General features: G+C 37.4%; 1 protein-coding gene across 2 annotated transcripts in view; it reads right to left on the reverse strand.

The window, feature by feature from the left end:
- Positions 1-20,522, reverse strand: part of CEP120 (centrosomal protein 120) — a 79,238-nt gene that overhangs the window by 57,405 nt on the left and 1,311 nt on the right. For both annotated transcript variants that reach the window (XM_081233274.1, XM_081233273.1), the window contains exons 2-5: positions 17,433-17,589; positions 15,459-15,573; positions 12,193-12,334; positions 2,354-2,502 (exon numbers count right to left, since the gene is read on the reverse strand). In XM_081233274.1, coding sequence (XP_081089400.1) covers positions 2,354-2,502; positions 12,193-12,334; positions 15,459-15,573; positions 17,433-17,589 — 563 coding nt within the window. The remainder of the gene's footprint in view (positions 1-2,353; positions 2,503-12,192; positions 12,335-15,458; positions 15,574-17,432; positions 17,590-20,522) is intronic.

Here is a 20,522-nt window from a genome sequence, read left to right on the forward strand (position 1 = left end):
TACCTTGTTTTCAATTCTTTTGATATATACCCAGTAGTGAAATTGCTGGGTTCTATGGTAATTCTATTTAATCTTTTGAGGAACCTACTTGGCTTAATTTTTATCAGAGATAGCAAATAGCTTGCCAGACATCAATCTGTTTTTTTATTTTTAACTAAACTGAGTGACTCGTCCTAAAAAGTTGCTTTGTATTAGCCAAAAACTGTATTAATTTTAGTTGTGGATTCAGTAGGTCAATTACCACAAGCTTTCACTATATAAATATAGTGTTAAGCACATTAGTTGTATCTCATTCCTCATGCACACCCACAAGGCTGGTACTACTGCCGCCATACAACTGAGAAAATTCAAGCCTGAAAAAGGTTAAGTAAGTTGCCTAAGTTAAAGAAGCCAGTAAGTAGTGAGAATTAGATTCCAACTCAAATTGATCTTACTCCAAAACCCCTTCAGAGGCAACAGAGCAAAATATGGGAACAAGAGAATGTGGAGAGTGACCATATGGCCAGAAATGCCTAGGATATTTACTAGCTAAAAAACTTTCTCAAAACTTGGTTTCCTCACCTCAAAAATGAAAATAATAATCCCCTAAAGTTGTGCTAGGATTAAGTACAACATTAACAAAGTAGTGAACACATACCTATTTCACAAAACATAACACAAGTAAAATTATGCCTTCCTAGGGAGTTGAAAAAATATTTTTAAAAATAAAGTAGCAATTTAAAATACTTTGCAGGTATTTAATAACACAGTAAAAACACAGTGGACTCACTATCTAATGTGTGTTCTGATGTGGTTAATGAACAGACAGTGGACATCTAGCTTCCCCCCCAACCAGGGTGACACATTAAGCCGGGGCAATCCACAAGCAGAGCTTTATGAAGAGAGGAAAAAAAGAAAATTGATGGAGAGAGACAAAATCACATATATATAGTGTCAATGAGAAAATGACAGTACCAAATTGGGAGAGAAAGAGTAAAGCTCAAAGAATACGTATATGTAAAAAGTACTTTTTGTAGTGGGCATGAATTCAGTGTGACAGAGCTAAACACATTTCCTGAGAAAAATCTTTACCTGATAGATCTTACTAAGATTTAGTGTGGTCACTAACTCAATATTTCACTTACGAATGCAGATTATCTGGGAAATGTAAACCTCTAAGAAAGTGAATAGTCTGATAACTTTAAAGTCATAAGCCATATCCTCTATTTTTTAAAGTATTAATTTATTTCAGGTGCTATAGATCAACATAATGTCAAAAAAACTGGACAATGTCAAAAAAACTGGACTCGATCCTGAAAAGGACAATGAAATAACAGCTACTTTTGTGTTGAGCCATTGCTGGGAGGAAGCAATCGGCCACAGGCCCTGAGCATCCCTGCACATTCTTGCTGAGTGTAACAAGAATGCAAGGCCCTGACCACTCTTATCCAGGCCATCTCCCAGCGTTGTTTATGCAGCTCATAACTTTGATAAAGTAACATGTCTTCCCAAAGACCTAGACTACTTACAGTAAAAGTCGTACATTCCCTAAGTTCTGTGTTCCTCAGCTGTGACACACTCCCAATGAGTGTGGAGCAACCACCTGAGCCCCTCTATGTCACCACCATGGGACTTGGGATAGGGGGAACTGAAAAAAATATGCTGATATTCATGTTGCTTGCTGTGCTAAGAGCAGTACACTCCTTTCTCTCTGACCCAAGAATCTTCTGTCTTCTGGCAGCATTTAGGCTAATTTGTTAGTGTGTAAATAAGGTAAAATCTAATCCCAGACCTGACAGCTAATAAGGTCTGACTGAGACAATGTTCCCAACATTGTATATTTCTCCAAAAAGTAAAGTATTTAACACTTAGAAAAAAATCATTTCATAACAGTCTTTACAATGTCACAGAATACAATGTGAAACAATGCTTATTTATGGTCTTTCCTCTAAATTCTAAGAGATTTAATTTATTCTCTTACTACCAAGATCATCCCAATTTATTCTTTTCCTAAAACAAAAATGCTGGGCTTCCCTGGTGGCGCAGTGGTTGAGAGTCCACCTGCCGATGCAGGGGACATGGGTTCGTGCCCCGGTCTGGGAAGATCCCACATGCCACAGAGCGGCTGGGCCCGTGAGCCATGGCCGCTGAGCCTGCGCATCCGGAGCCTGTGCTCCGCAACGGGAGAGGCCACAACAGTGAGAGGCCCGCGTACCGCAAAAAAAAAAAAAAAAAAAAAAAAATGCTTTCTGATATGAAAGAAAACATTTTTCTAAATTATTTTTGTAAGTCTACTTGCAAGTCTTTTTAATACCTAAAAGACAGATTTTAAAAATAAAATGTTTTCAAGTTCTTCATGAATCACTCATCTCACCTGCTCCAACTGGGTGGCGAATGCTATGGTCACGGACATCACGAAGAAGTCAGTACAATACTCTGCTGGTCCGATCTGATGATAGCCTCCCTCCTCATTCAGCACCGCCACAATGTCCTTTGCATCAAGTCCAGACAGGCTGGCAGGTACTTTATGGAAAAAAACACAATTAAACTACATTGTAGTTTGCCATAAACCATTATAAGATTTTGAAAGCTGGTTATACTTTTTAATTTACTTGGCAGTTTTCACAGATACAGTTAATATCTCAGTAAGGTTTCCTTTGATTTCAATTTAATAAACCATGTAGAAAAGGTACCACAGGTTGCCCAAAGGAAGTGAATCTAAACTGCGAACTGAAAAATAAGTAAAACTTGGCTAAAAAGAGCAAGGTGACTAGATAGAGAATGAGGGAGTGGAAAACGGTGTTCTAGGCAGAAGAAACAATATACACAAAGACTCAGAAGCAAGAGAAAGTGGTTAGAGAACTAAAATAGATGTGGCGTGCTGGATCATAGACTGAGGACTCAGGTACAGAAAGTTGGGAGAGGCCGTATCATAAAGAGCCTCCTTGAACGCCATGCTGAAACATTTGGATAGTTTTCTAAGGATAAGAGAAAACAATAAAACAATTTTGAGGAGAGAACAGATATAATCAAATAGGCTTCGTTATGAAGAGACTGGAGAGGGACAAGGATTTTTCAAAACTGATTAAGGAAAAAAACAAAACTACACAAAACTAAAATAATAGACAATATTCAGTGTCAGGGAGATTGCCAGCAAGTTGGCACTCTCCATGTTGGTAGGTACAGACTAGTACAACCTTTTGGAGGGTAATATATCAGGGCTTATCAAAATTTTATATATGCATACCCTGTAAACCAGCAATCCTCGACTCCTTCAGGAGTTAAGCCAAAAGAAATGTGCTTACAGTAGCACTAGCTAAAAATAGTTTAATGGTTAGGAGTATAAGACACTACATTCACATAGACCAAAGTTCCAACCCTAGTTCGGTCATTCAGTGGTTGTATGGGAAAATTATATGATCTCCTTTAGTCTCCATTTCTCCTTCTGTAAAGCTTTTACAGTGTTGTTGAGAAGATCAAATTAGATAACAAAAGCACTTAGCACAGTACCTGACAATTAAGTACTTTAATAAAGGTAGCCATTAAATAATAAGGTCAGCAGAGCTTAAGAGGTCAAAATACTAACTATGACAGGTCTCGCATTATCAGAAAGGGAGAACACTTGGATAAATCTTGTGGTGTAGGATTAAAAGGATTGAACGTGTCAATGTGAATATGTGTTGATCAGTATATATATGGGCATATCGATATATAAAGTATATATGTATATATACGTGTGTTTGTGTATATATATCCATGTGTCTGCATATATATGTATGTATGTATACATGCACGGGAACAACACCCCAAGAGCACACCTAGCAGCTGGATCTTCACTTGTAAACATCATTCTTTTCTAAAAATAAACAGGGCTCCTTAAAGTAATGGCTGAATCCAGGGCTGAGATAGGAAAATTATTTGATGAACCTGGACCATCTTCTTATATCAGGAAAGAAAAAAAAAAAAAGCTCAGAGACTTTCCTGGTGGTCCAGTGGTTAAGAATCCGCCTTCCAAAGCAGGGGACGCGGGTTGGATCTCTGATCAGGCAACTAAGATCCCACATGCTGCAGGGCAACTAAACCTGCACACCACAGCTACTGAGTCCGCACACTCTAGAGCTCGTGCACCACAACTAGAGAGCCCATGTGCCACAACTACTGAGCCTGCGCACTCTAATAGCCCGCACCACAACTAGAGAGAAGCCTGCGAGCCACAACAAAAAATCCTGCATGCCACAACGAAGATCCCAGGTGCTGCAACTAAGACACAACACAGCCAAATAAATAAATAAACAAATAAATAAACAAATAAATAAACAAACTTTTTTTTTTAAATAAAAAAGCTCAAAGGATTATTGAGATCGTAAAAAGGAAACAGAAGAAGCTTGAAGGGGTTCTCAATGCCCAAATCTGGGACAAATAATGATGGTTAAAGATTATAACCCGCTAAATAAAGAGAAAACTGTCAAGTCCATACTTAGACAATACAAATAAGTGAATAAATTGAAGGTATAATGAAGAATAAATATTTTTCTAATTTTCTAATTCTTCCCCACAAAATATTTATTAAGTACAAAAGAAAACAGAAGTTTATAGTTGAGAACACAGACACACACCACCATAATCAAGTAATCAAGTGAACAGAATCAGTAATGAGACTAAATCAAAATAGTGTGCCACCTGATAAGATGCAACGAGAACAGAGCATCTAAATAGGCCTGCCAAAGATGCATAACCAAAATCTAGTACCGGACAAGCCCAAACAGTACAGGGGACACAGCCTCACCAAGACTGAAACCTAATCACAAGACTATAGAATGCTTCCCCTCCCCCTTACCGCTATATTACTAAAAGTCTATTTTTTTCCTTTACCCAGTATATCATGTCTATCTTTCAATAAAAAATTACAAGGCACACTAAAAGGCAAAAAAAAAAAATCCATAATCTACACTTCAATCTTAGGAAAACAGAAAAAGAGGAGCAAATTAAATCCAAAGTAAGCAAAAGAAGAGAAACAATAAAAACTAGAGCAAAAATCAATGAAATTGAAAACAGGAAATCAATGGAGAAAAAATTTAACAAAATCAAAACCTGGTTCTTTGAAAAGATCAATAAAATCAATAAGCATCTAGCCAGCCTAAGAAAATAAAGAAGACACAAATTACTATTAACAGAAATGAAAAAGGGGACATCACTACAGATTCCCATAGACATTAAAAGTTTAATAAAGGAATGCTATGAACAACTCTATGCCCCCAAGTTTGATAACCTAGATGAAATGGACAATTCCTTTCAAAAACACAATCTGCTAAAACACACACAAGAAGAAACAATCTGAATAGGCCTATATCACTTAATGAAATTGAATCAATAACTTTAGAGAACAGAAAACACCAGATCCAGATGGATTCACTCGTGAATTCTACCTAATATTCAAGGAAGAAATTATACCAATGCTCTACAATTTTTTTTTCCACAAGACAGAAGCAGAGGGAACACTTCCTAACTCATTATGAGACTAGCATTATCCTAATATGAAATCCAAGCAAAGACATTTACAAGAGAAGAAAACAACAGACCAATATCTCATAAACATAGATGTAAAAATCCTCAACAAAGTATTAGCCAATAAAATCAACACAATGTGTAAAAAGAACTATACACCACAACCAAATGGATTTATTCAAGGTACACAAGATAGGTTCAACATTCAAAAAGCCATTAATGTAATCCATCATGTCAACAGGCTAAAGAAGAAAAACCAAAACCACGATTGTATCAATACATGCAGAAAAAGCGTTTGACAAAATCCAACACTCATTCATGATAAAACACTCTGCAAACTAGAAATAGAGAGTAACCTCCTCACCTGATAAAGAACATCTACAAAAAATCTACAGCTAACATCATACTTAATGGTGAGAAGCTTTCCCACTAAGATCAGGAGTACGGCAAGGATGTCCCCTTTCACTACTGCTTTTCAATAGCACACTGTAAGTCCTAGCTAATGCAGAAACACAAGAAAGGAAACAAAGTCATGCAGATTGGGAAGAAAGACACAAAACTGTCTTTGTTTGCAAGTAACTGTAGAATGACCATCTATGGAAAGACCGAAAATAAAAACAAAACAAAAAAAACCTACTACTGGAACTAATAATAAGCAATTATAACAAGGCTGCAGGAGACAAGGTTAATATGCAAAAGCCAATCGCTTCACTACAGACCAATAATAAACAAGTGGCATTTGAAATTTAAAATACCATTTACAGAAAATTAACCACCATGGAGACAAGATGGCAGAGTAAGGGATGTAAGCTCACCTCTTCCCAAAAAAACACCAAAATCACAGCTAACTGATGAACAACCATCAACAAAAAAAAAATGCTGGAACCTACCAAAAAAGATATCCTACATCCAAAGACAGAGAAGCCACAAAGACAGGGTAGGAGGGGAGCAAACTCAGTAAAATCAAATCCCATTCCCACTGGTTGGGCGACCCACGAACTGGAAAATAATTATATCACAGAAGTTCTCCCACAGGAGTGAAAGTTCTGAGCCCCATGTCAGGCTCTCTGGCCTGGAGGTCTGGCATGGGAAGGAGGAGCCCTCAGAGCAAACTGGCTTTGAAGGCCTGTGGGGTTTGATCGTAGGAAATCCACAGGACCAGAGGAAACAGAAACTCCACTCTTGGAGGGTGCACACAAGGTCTCATGCACACCAGGACCCAGGTGAAAAAGCAGTGATTTCATAGGAGCCTGGACCAGACCTACCTGCTGGTACTGGAGGGTCTCCAGGAAAGGCGGGGGGCAGCTATGGCTCACTGCAGGGACAGAGACATTGGTGGCAGTACTTCTGGGGAGTACTCATTGGTGTGAGCTGTCCTGGAGACTGCAATTTTCTCCCCAAGATCTGGCCCCACCCAACAGCCTGTAGGCTCCAGTGCTGGGACACCTGAGGCCAAACAACCAACAGGGTAGGAACACAGCCCCACCCATCAGGAGACAGGCTGAGTCTTTCTGAGCCCACAGCTTCCCGCTAAACAAATCCCTTGACACAGGCCTACCCACCAGAGGGTCAAGACCCAGGCCACCCACAAGTGGGCAGGAAGCAGTCACTCCCACCAGGAAGCCTGCACAAGTCTCTTAGTTGGGCCTCATCCACCAGTGGGCAGAAAGCAGAAGCAAGAACTACAACCCTGCAGTCTGTGGAACAGAAAGCACAATCACAGAAAGTTAGACAAAATGAGATGCCAGAGGAGTATGTCCCAGATGAAGGAACAAGATAAAACCCCAGAAGAACTACTAAGTGAAGTGGAGATATGCAATCTACATAAAGAAGAATTCAGAGTAATGATAGTAAAGAGGATCCAAGATCTCAAAAAAAAATGAAGGCAGAGACTGTAAAGATACAAGAAATGTTTAATAAAGAGCTAGAAGTTCTAAAGAACAAGCAAACAGAGATGAATGATACAAGAACTGAAACAAAAAATCCACAAGAAGGAATCAATAGCAAAATAAATGAGGCAGAAGAATGGATAAGTGAGTTGGAAGACAGATGGTGGATATATTGCTGCGGAACAGAATAAAGGAAAAAAAATGGAAAGATATGAGGACATTCTAAGAGACCCGTGGAACAACATTAAAGGCAACAACATTCTTATTACATGGGGTCTCAGAAGGAGAAGAGAGAGAGAAAGGGCCCGAGAAAAGATCTGAAGAGATCATAGGTGAAAACTTCCCTAACATGGGAAAGGAAACATTCAAATCCACGAAGCGCAGAGAGTCCCAGGCAGGATAAACCCACGGAGGAACACAGGCCAATATCACTGATGAACACATGCAAAAATTCTCAACAAAAAACTGGCAAACCAAATCCAACAATATATTAAAAGGATCATACACCACGATCAAGTGGATTTACCCCAGGGATGAAAGGATTCTTCAATATCTGCAAATCAATCAGTGTGATACACCACATTAACAAACTAAAGAATAAAAACCATATGATCATCTCAAGAGATGCAGAAAAAGCTACTCACAAAATTCAATACCAATTTATGATTAAAAACTCTCCAGAAAGTGGGCACAGAAGGAACTTACCTCAACATAATAAGGGCCATATATGACAAACCCACAGCTAACCATTCACAATCATGAACAGCTGAAAGCATTCCATCTCACCACTTTTATTCAACATAGTTTTGGAAGTCTTAGCCACGGCAATCAGAGAAGTAAAAGAAATAAAAGTAATCCAAATTGGAAGAGAAGAAGTAAAACTGCCACTGTCTGCAGATGACATGATACTATACATAGAACATCCTAAAGATGCTACCAGAAAACTGCTAGAGCTCAATGATGAATTAGGTAAAGTTGCAGGATACAAAATTAATATACAGAAATCTCTTGCATTTCTATACACTAACAATGAAAGATCAGAAAGAGAAATTAAGGAAACAATCCCATTTGCCATCACATCAAAAAGAATAAAATACCTAGGAATAAACCTACCTAAGAAGACAAAGATCTATACTCTGAAAACTATAAGACGCTGATGAAACAAATCAAAGATGTCACAAACAGATGGAAAGATATACCATATTCTTGAATTGGAAGAATCAATATTGTCAAAATGACTATACTACCCAAGGCAATCTACAGATTTAATGCAATACCTATCAAATTACCAATGGCATTTTTTGAAGATCTAGAACAAAAAATTTTAAAATTTATATGGAGACACAAAAGATCCCGAAGAGCCAAAGCAATCCTAAGAAAGAAAAACAGAGCTGGAGGAATCAGGCTCCCCAACTTCAGACGATACTACAAAGCTACAGTAATCAAAACAGTATGGTACTGGCGCAAAAACAGAAATATAGATCAATGGAACAGGATAGAAAGCCCAGAAATAAACCCATGCACCTATGGTCAATTAATCTTCAAAAGAGACAAGAATATATAGTGGAGAAAAGACAGTCTCTTTAGTAAGTGGTGCTGGGAAAACTGGACAGCTACTTGTAAAAGAATGAAATTAGAGCATTCTCTAACACCATACACAAAAATAAACTCAAAATGGAGTAAAGACCTAAATGTAAGACCGATACTATAAATCTGTTAGAGGAAATCATAGGAAAAACACTCTTTGACATAAATCGCAGGAATATCTTTTTCAACCCATCTCCAAGAGTAATGGGAATAAAAACAAAAATAAACGAATGGAGTAAAAATAGAGCAACCATATGTTCCAGCAATCCCGCTCCTGGGCATGTATCTGGAGAAAACCGTAACTTGAAAAGACACATGTACCCCAATGTTCACTGCAGCACTATTTACAATAGCCAGGACATGGAAGCAACCTAAATGTCCATCCACAGATGAATGGATAAAAAAGATGTGGTACATGTATACAATGGAATATCAGTCATTAAAAAGAATGAAATAATGCCATTTGCATTATGATACCACTTATATGTAAAAATTTTTTAAATATGATACAAATAAACTTATTTACAAAACAGGGACTTACAAACTTAGAGAAGAGACTCATGGTTACCAAAGGGGAATGGTGGGGAGGAGGGATAAATTGGGAGTTTGGGACTGACATATATACGCTACTATATTTAAAATAGATAACCAACAAGGACCTACTGTATAGCACAGGGAACTCTACTCAATGTTCTGTAATAACCTAAATGGGAAAAGAATTTGAAAAAGAACAGATATACGTATATGTATAACTGAATCACTTTGCTCTACACCTGAAAGTAACACAACACTGTAAATGAAATATACTCCAATATAAAATAAAAATTTCTTAAAAATGTACCATCAAAAAGTAAAATAAAATACCATTTATATTAGCACCCAAAACAATTAAATACTTAGGAATAAATCTAACAAAGCATATAGAAGATCTATATGAGGTAAACTCTAAAACTGTGATAAATAAAATCAAAGAAGAACTAAATAAATGGAGAGATATTCTATGCTAATAGGACAATTCAATATTGTCAGGATGTCAGTCCTTCCCAACTTGATCTATACAATCAATGCAATTCCAATCAAAATCCCAGAAAATTATTTTGTGGGCATGGACAAAATGATTCCGAAGTTTACATGGAGAAGCAAAAGATCCAGAACAGGCAACTCAACATTGAAGAACAACAGAGTCGGAAGACTGATACTACTCAACCTCAAGACTTAGTATAAAGCTACAGTAATCAAGACAGTGTGGTACTGGTGAAACAGACACAAAGATCAGTGAAATAGAACAGAGAGACTAGAAATAGACCAACATAAATACAGTCAACTGATCTTTGACAAAGTAGCAAAGGAAATACAATGGAGCAAAGATACTCTTTCAAAAAGTGGTGCTGGAACAACTGGACATCCACATGTAAAAAAATGAATACAGACACAGACCTTAAAACCTTCACAAAAATGAACTCAAAATGGATCATAGACCAAAGTGTAAAGCACAAAACTTTATTAAATCCTAAAAAGACAATATAGGAAAAACCTGGATGACCTTGGGTATGATAATGACCTTTTAGATGTAACACTGTAGGAACAATGCATGAAAGAACTGATGAGGTGGATTTCATTAAAATTTAAAAACTGCTCTACTAAAAACAATGTCAAAAGAACGAGAAGACAAGTCACAGACTGGAAAAATTATTTGCAAAAGAGACATTTGACAAAGGACTGTTATCCAAAATATAAAAAGAACTCTTAAAATGTAACAAAACAAAACACACAACCAACTAAAAAATGGGCAAAAGACCTGAACAGACACTTCACTTAAGAAGATATAGTGATGGCAACTAAGCACATGAAAAGATGTTAACATCATTTATTACTAGAGAATCGCAAATTAAAACAATGAGACACCACTACACATCTATTAGAATGAACAAAATCCAAAACAGTGACAACACCAAATGCTGACAAGGACGTGGAGCAACAAGAACTCTTATTCATTGCTGGTGGGAATGCAAAATGGTACAGTCACTTTGGAAGACAGTTTGTTGGTTTTTTACAAAATTAAACATATTCTTACCATATACTCTTACAGTTTGGCAGTTTCTTATAAAACTAGGCATGCTTTTACCATAGGATCCAGTAATCACACTCCTTGGTATTTACCCAAATGAACTGAAAACTTAGGTCTGCTCAAAAGCCTGCAGAGATGTCTGTAACAGCTTTATTCCTAACTGCCCCAACTTGGAAGCAACCAAGATATCCTTCAGTAGCTGAGTGTTTAAATAAACAGTGGTACATCCAAACAGTGGAATATTATTCAGCTCTAAAAAGAAATGACCTATCATGCCACAAAAAGACACAGAAGAAACTTAAATGCATATTACTAAGTGAAAAAAATCCAATCTGAAAAGGCTCCATGCTACATGATTCCAACAATACAACATTCTGAAAAAAGCAAAACTACAGAGATAGTAAAAAGATCAGTAGTTGCCAAGGGTTAGAGGGGCGGGAGGGATGAACAAGCAGAACATAGAGGATCTTCAGGGCAGTGAAACTATTCTGTAGGATACTCCAATCATGGATATGTGTCCTTACACATTTGTCAAAACCTATACAATGTACAATACCAAGGACAAACCCTAATATTAATTATGGACACTGGGTGAGAATGATGTGTCAATGTGGGTTCATCGATTTCAACAAATGTACCACTCTGGTGGGGGATGTTGATAGTGGTGGGGAGGACTGTGTGTTTATGTGGGTATCTGGGAACACTTAGTACTTCCCACTCAATTTTGCTGTGAACCTAAAAAATGCTCCAAAAAAAAGGTTTATTAATTAAAAAATAAAGGGAAAAAAAAAGAAGGTTTTCTTAAACTAAAGCTGAGTTAACAGCGACCAGCATAAGCATTTTTGGCTGTCCTTGCACTCATCCTAGGAAGAAAATTTTCCTAAATAGCAATTTTTATAAACAATATAAAATTCTGCTTTGTTCTGTTATACATATCAAATAAAGAAAAGACAATCTTTCCCTATTTCTAATTTTTGTAAACAAGAGATAAGAGCAACAAGTGTTCATGTGTAACAAGGTCCCAACATTTGTCTGCTACTCTAGAGTAAGATCAGTTTACACTCCTGCATTTATCTTCCTATAATACCTCCTCCCCTCCCTTCCTCAAGTTCTAGTGCACAGATATAACTTCTCAGAGAATAACCTTAGAGATGATGTACAAACCTCTTCCATCTCGAGGAGGGGCTCCCTTTGCTTTAAAACTATCCACTGGTGCCTTTGTATCTGTTTCCAAAGCAATGCTTATCTGTATCTCAGACTTGAACTTGGTGTATTTATTACTCAGCAACTGGTACCATTTTGGAGCCTAGAGAGTTAACAACAAAACAAAACAAAAGCAAAACTCCTTAATTGTTAATAGGAAATATACAGTAGTGGGAAATGTTTTATAAGGTTCTAAATATATTTCCTGTAGTTTCTCAGTACTTTCTCCTCTTTTAAAGTATTTTCTTTCCCCCCATTTTCCTCAAAAGAAATTAATCCTGCTTAGGAAACTAACTGAATTTCCTCGTGAAAAAATTAAGTATAAGTTTAGATTGCCTTCCTTGTTTCTACTCCTATGTTTCAACAGGTAATAATATATTAAAGAGGAGGAAACCCGGTACGTGTATTTCTTTCTATCTTCACTCATATCCCTAATCTCACTTCATCCCTTATAACAACAACAACAACAAAGACTATCAATTTTCCATTTCCTAACCCCTAATTTTTCACTTTTTCTGTTATACATTTTCTGCCTGCCACATTTCTGCTTTGTTCTGTTTATATCAAATCAGAAAATGAAAAGCTTAGTGTTAATAAAAATACTAACAAAATACTTAAGTAAGGTCTAATGGTAGAGTTCTGGGTTATGAACCATGTATTTGACTGATACTGAAATAGAAAGGGTTTCTCACAGAATGAGGTATCCTAAATTACCTGAATAGCCACCTCCTCCCCCAAACCGCAAGGTAACCTCAAGAATTCTAATACCAAAATCAAAATCTCATGGCCCAAGACCACGTGTATCATTAGTGAAGGGGCACCATTTCAATACGTGTAAACAGCATTCTTACTCTGACCACTGTAATATAAAGGCATAGGAACTGGTGCTTATAGTGATCAAAACCAAAAACTGCAGCTTTATATTCAAATTATGTTTGAAAGTAAAACAGAGTGAACTAGCCCACAGGTATTTAAAAAAAAATCCACAACCAAGTTTTTTTAAAGGCAAAAACTCAGTTTGTTGCTGTATTTCTTATGACAGATATTTTCTAATTTTAAGTATAAGCCTGGAAAAAAAGATTTTTAGCTGTTCACAGGATTTATGATATATTTTTGTTATTAACTCAGAAAAATAAATCTAGGCTCTTCTGTTTGTGTTTATTTATAGAGAATCAATTTATCTTGAAATTCAAATATTCTACTATCCAACTTCAAATATTTCTTCTGCTGGCAAACAGAAGACATTAAACAAGACAATATTTGGTTTTCCCAAAACTAACATAATTTTAAAAATTTCTCAGGGGCTTCCCTGGTGGCGCAGTGGTTGAGAGTCCGCCTGCCGATGCAGGGGACACGGGTTCGTGCCCCAGTCCGGGAAGATCCCACAGGCCGCGGAGCGGCTGGGCCCGTGAGCCATGGCCACTGAGCCTGTGCGTCCGGAGCCTGTGCTCCGCAACGGGAGAGGCCCGTGTACTGCAAAAAAAAAAAAAAAAAAAAAAAAAAAAAATTTCTCCTTAACTTTGTTCACCAATACGATGATAAACTGCCCTAAAGGACTAGACAAGGGGAAAAGGAACACCAAAAGCATTTAGAGGCATGATCTCAACTCAGATAGCCTCCTCCTAAAAGGATTTACCTTCTCCTTAACCAAAGCAACTGCAGAAGTATTCAGGGTCTAAGCTTAAAGAAGGAAAACCTTTTTCAGGACTTGGGGGCAGAGAGGTGATGAGTACCTAAGGATGGAGAAGAAACAAGTCCTCTTTTAAGGCAGTTCAGTTTCTTTTGAATAATTCCAAATTTGGGCCAGGTTGACTGACTCATTTGCAAATACACACATACCCTTGGAGATATTCTAAGTTCAGTTCCAGACCACCACAATAAAGTGACTATTGCAATAAAGTGAGTCACACATATTTTTTGGTTTCCTGGTGCATACAAAAGTTATGTTTACACTATCCTGTAGTCTATTAAGTGTGCAGTAGCATTATGCCTAAAAAAACAATGTACATACCTTATTTAAAAAGTACTTTATTGCTAAAAATGCTACCATCATCTGAGCCTTCAGTGAGTCATAATCTTTTTACAATAGTAACATCAGAGATCACTGATCACAGATCACTGTAACAAATATAATAATGAAAATGTTTGAAACATTACAAGAATTACCAAAATGTGAGCAAATGCTGCTGGAAAACAGCCCCAACAGATTTGCTTGACATAGGGTTGCCACAAACCTTCTATTGGTTTAAAAAAAAAAAAAATTTTTTTTAAAGTATCTGTGAAGCACAATACAGTGAACTGCAATAAAACAAGGTATGCCTCTATCATTGCTATCAGTACCAAAAATGTTAGGTAAATTTTTCTTCACAGGATCCTAATTTAAGATTCAAATCAATTGAGGACTTTAAAATAAAAGAATTTTTTTTTTACTTTATTTTCTTAAGAAAGTTGGACCAAAGAAAAGTCATTAGGAAAAACTGAAAGTTAGAATTTCTAAAGTCAGTAACACACAAAAAAGGTTCTAAGATATTTTAAAAGACATAAGAAGCATTTTCAATAACAAAAAACACAGGAATCAAGACCCTGAGTTGTTCTTCCTTCCGGTGGTGGGAGTACTATTTACATAACAAGTGTTTTTCAAGAAATTCCCTTCCTCTAACAACTACATAAGGAATGCAAGGGGCGGGAGGCAGGGAAACCAGTTAGAAGGCTACTATTAAGACAGCCAAGGTAAGAAGGACAGATAGTGATTTAAGTTGAGATGGCAGTGTGAAAATGCAGAATAGCAGATGGATCAGGAGGGAAAACCAACTGCAAAGGGTGGCCAAGGAGGCCAGGAAAGGGACGGGTCAAGGAAGACTTCTATATTTCTAGCTCGCCTAACTGGTAGGAGGGTAGTAACCATCCACTGAAGCAAGGAACTCTAAAAGAGGCACACCTCTGAAGGTTAAGTGCAGGAGCTGAACGTGTTAAAGGTAATAGCAACTTGAACACAGATTTGAACTCAGAGAGAAGTTTCTTTGAGAGAGATGGTTCTAGGCCAAAAGAATGACCAAAAGGTCAGGATTCTCTAAATCAAGTTCATCATAAGAACTAAGAACTACCATACTGGCTCAAGCCCATTATCTATTAGGTCCAATATTCCATGTCCTTTCTATCAATCTGTTATCTATTGAATATAACCAACTGTTTATATAATCAGTAACAAAACATCAAAAGGTCAGTACCTGCTTTGTTTCTTGAGCAGTTCTTAGGTCTAGAACAATGTAACCTATAGTTTCCCTGGCTGAAGATGTAGGATCCAAGGCAAAACAATGGAGTTTGATAGGAGTACGCTGTAGCCTGCAACATAACAATTTATGTGATAAACAAAATCGCTTTTGCTTAATACTGAACTTTCTATTAGCTTTGAAAAAGCAGCCTACTACTATCAAGACAATTATAATTTTGTTGGATAACCTATATCTATTCTATACTTTCTGAAAAACTCTTCAACTGGCATGAACTATTAATTATGTCTACTTATCTATACACCAACTAAAGTAATATACAAAACATGTCAAAAATTTTAGTCTCTCTCATCGAAGAAGCTAACATCTAGATCAATGTTTCTCAAACTTCTGTAATATACAAAACTCTTTTAAAGTCAAAAATTACCATGAATTTTCAAGATTGATTTTAAATTGTCTTAGACTGTCACACACACATAAAGCTTCAAATACACACGTGCATATGCTTATAGCTCTTTGTTGCTAAAAAAATGAAATAAACTTAAGAATCAAATGTCATAATATCAGAAATTATTAAAATTAAGTTAACAACAATTCAATGTATTACATGATAAGGTCATATAAGCATGACCTTCACTGGTATAATATGGCTTCTTTTGAGTCTGGAACCCCTATACTGGCTCACTCATATAGTAAGCTGATTGGATTTTGCCATCACTGTCATCTAATGGAATGACTATGAAACCTGCACTTGGCACAAGATCATCATTTCTATATTTAATTTATCTGTGTTATTTTCTCAGTCTACAAAATACAGAGTGGTACCACTCTGCACTAACACAATTAGATACACAACCACCAAGGCAGGCACTAATATATCAAGTCTCTGTCTGAACAGATATTCCAGAAGTCACTGAGATGAAACACAAAATTCTAATATCCTCTAGGAATTTGATACCCTTTCAAATAAATCCATGGACTAATCTAACAATAGAAGAAATTAAATTTCTCCTTGCTTTCATTTTTTAAACTTGGTACTTTTATTTCATTTAGTACTAAGAAAGAACAAATATTAAAGAGATTCTATGTTCCCCAGAGGAAACATATTTTCAATTCTTTTTAAAATAAAATATTAGTGTTTTTGCCTGCTCTGGTCATCATAGTTCATGAAATAATAAGAAGCTATAACTTTACATATGTTTTATATACCAATAAAGTATTTAAAGGTCTAAAATCAAGTGTAAAATTAGAAAGAATACCTTATATAATTACTACATATATATATCTATATATCCTTGGCAAGCCAGGTAAAATATACAATAAATTTATTAATAAAAATTACAGTGGGGCTTCCCTGGTGGCACAGTGGTTGAGAGTCCGCCTGCCGATGCAGGGGACACGGGTTCGTGCCGCGGTCCGGGAGGATCCCACATGCCGCGGAGTGGCTGGGCCCGTGAGCCATGGCCGCTGAGCCTGCACATCCGGAGCCTGTGCTCCTCAACAAGAGAGACCACAACAGTGAGAGGCCCGCGTACCGCAAAAAAAAAAAAAAATTACAGTGAATTCCAACCCACATTTAATAGTGGGTAGGCATCATGATGGCACTTCTAGAATATTTATTCTCTCAGACATTAGCAAAGAAAAAAGCAAGCTAAGCTAAGTGTAGTGGTTAAAAGCTTAGCTCTGAAGTTGAACTGGCTGCTGGGCTCTACCACTGTCCAGCTGACTGACTTAAGGCAAGTTACTTAACCTCTTAGGCCTCAGTTTTCTCATCTGTAATACGGGGGAAATAATACCTACTTCATAGGGTTAGTCTGATGTTTAAATGAATTACTGTTGCAAAGTACTTACAAATTTCCTAACACATTAAAAAACCACTCAACAAATATTACTATTATCTACTTAGAGATCTATATGTATTTATTTATAACAGACTGAAAAAGAGCCAAACAAATTGAAAATAACAGTCACCTGTGCTGATGAAGTGCTTTCCTGTCAATTTCCCAGGCTAACTCAGTAGCAAATTCTGGCTGGTCAGTATGGTCCACAGGATCAGTAGCCAACTGTTCTCCATCAAACTTTGCTTCTACTACAAGCATATGTTTTGGACGTTTGGGGAAATGGCGACCTAGAAAAAAAGACCATACAGGTTAACCACAAGTGTACAAAAATCAAATATGATCATTTAGCATGTGTTTTAAAAACTGACATATGTTAACAGTGGTTGACTTGTATAGTCCATAAACTACCTCACTAGCACATACTCACAGATACACTCAAATTCATGATTCATAAAAAACATTTGTCAAATTGAAAGCTATAATTAATAAATTAGTGCTTCTCTAATACTAATGTGCAATGTATTACCCAGGAACCCTGTTAAAATGTAGATTCTGGGGCTTCCCTGGTGGCGCAGTGGTTGGAAGTCCACCTGCCGAGGCAGGGGACACGGGTTCGTGCCCCAGTCCGGGAAGATCCCACATGCCGCGGAGCAGCTGGGCCCGTGAGCCATGGCCGCTGAGCCTGCGCGTCCGGAACCTGTGCTCCGCAACAGGAGAGGCCACAACAGAGGCCCGCATACAGCAAAAAAAAAAAAAAAAAAAAAAAAAGAGAGATTCTGGTTCAGTAGGTCTGGGGTGGGCCAGAGAGTCTGCATTTCTAACAAGATCCCAGGAGATGTCCATGGTGTTGTCCTTGGTTCACACTGTGAGCAGCAATGATCTTAATAACATTTGAATTAAAGAGTTAAAAATGTGATTACACCAATTTTAGATAGTACGATACCAGTACTTAATACAGAACAGTTAAATCATCTGGAGAGTTGAGAAATAAATTAGCAAAAACAAATTTACCTGCATCTTAATTTTCCTGCTAACACAGTTAAGAATACCTTACAAATTAGCCAAAGGAAAATAAACACATTTACTCATTCATGTTATTTTCAAGGACAATGTTGTATATTATCAAGAAATATTAAAATATTCTACCTACACATTACTGTTCATTTGTACTGCCTGACCTCATTCCTTTACTGTTTGTTGAAGGCATATTCAAAGTCGGGTATTACGCCAGAAAACGGGATGCAAAAAGTAAAACAGAGTACTTGTTCTTGAGGAATTGAGGGTCTCGTGGAAAGAGACAAACTTAAAACACTGAAAACAGAAAGCTAAAAAACTAAGAAAGAAGCACTAAGAATCTTACAGCCAACATGGTTACAGGTCTGGTGAGGGGGATTTTGGTGAGCGGGATTTCAGTTAGGGGAGTTTTAACCACTGTTAAGTAAATACATCCCTGCTGCTACTCACCCTGCTACAAGCCACTTAGTAAGGAATTAAGCTGGCCAGAAAGAGCTTGATTGCAAACCTGTGAGTTTCAACCTGATGTTTTCATTTGAAACTCCCTATTAAGAGTCTTACCACATATGGCATGGCTCTCCCAATTAGTGCTAATTGGAGGCCTCTCGCTGGACCTCATTTTCAGCTGCTCTGCAAGATCACTAAGTTTCCCAAAGGAATTTCATATATGTCAAAAAAACCCTGTATTTTCAGACTATCCTAACTACAACCTCCAATAAGCTTGAAAATAGAGGATAAGTAATAGAACAAACAGGTGCCTGCCTCGTCCCAAAGACAATGAATACCTTGAGAACAGAAACGCTGTCATTTTCATCCTTGGAATCCAGTAAATGGCCCAAAGTTTGCTCATAGTAGAAACCCAATCATTTTATTTTGAATAAAGGGCATTTCTACAAATGTGGTCAAGAAATTGCAAGCAGCTCAATATAGCTGAAGGACTGGGAACACATGAACATATGGCAGGAGGGGAGATGAGGCTGAAAAGATAGGCAACAGGTCTACCATATAGGGCCATGTACGCCACTCTTAAGTACAGACCTTACCCCTCAGCACACCGAAGGATTTTAAGAAAATTAGATTGGCACTTCAGAAAGGTTTCCCCAGACAGTAAGGTGGACACTAAGTGTTTTCTGAAAAGAAAACATTCATGAAACAGACTACTGAGAAGATTACTACAGTAGATTAGGTAGATAATGACGGCCCCAAAACAAGACACCCACAATGGAAACTCATTCATTTAAAAGTTTATATGAAGCACCTATTATTTTAAAAATAAAATCAACACTCAGTGACCATTTATAAGTTGGGGATGGAGAGGGAATGCAGGAAGATGATGACTCCCAAGGTCTTGGCTTGACGCAACAGCATGGTTACAATGAATGAAAATACAAACACAAGAGGAGGAACAGTTTGGAGGACGGTGGGCCAGTTTCAGATATGTTTGTAGCAACACCTAACTGACCTTCCTGACTCCAGGTTCTCTTCCCTGCATGCTGCTACTAAAGTACATTTGCCAAAAAAACCTCTTTCCTACTTAGGAATATACACTGGCTCCCTATTTTTTAGAACATTAAACCTAAATTCCTTGGCTTTCAAGATCCTCCAAGGGCTCTTCACTCTATCTGTACAAGCTTATTTCTTACCACAATATTCCTGAATATTCACCTTCCTTGGGTCTGGTCACCTTGCTGACCTCTTCACTGTTCCACCCACCATGCTCAATCCCACAGTGGCCTGGGTTGTCCAATCTCCCGGAATGACTCTCTTCTATCCTTGCTTATCTAAAACTTACCTACCACTCAAGGCACTTCAAACATCATCCTCTCCCACCTCCAAAACGTGCATTTACAGCCCGTATCATTTATTTTTATTTTATTTATATTACATCCCAACATATGTCCTGCACATTAATTTGATCTCCCCAAGGAGGCAGAACCCTACAACCTTGAAGGGAGAGAGTGCTTTACATTTGTTACCTCATAGCATGGGCACAGTTCCAAGTCCAAAAGCTTATGTTCACCAAATTACAATGGGATTTCAGTCCTATGTCTTTAAACAGTCAGTAACCTAACAGTTAAATCTGCCCCAACACTAAAGCTTCTGGTCAGTCTTCTCTTCCAAAACTCAAAATTTGGGTTTGTAATGTTTTCTTTCCTCTCACCACCCAAATGGTGCCAGGCCTCCACAAGATACCTCCCACGGCAGG

This window comes from Mesoplodon bidens (assembly GCF_964165515.1).
Source record: "Mesoplodon bidens genome assembly, chromosome: 4".
NCBI classification, from domain to species: Eukaryota; Metazoa; Chordata; class Mammalia; order Artiodactyla; family Ziphiidae; genus Mesoplodon; species Mesoplodon bidens.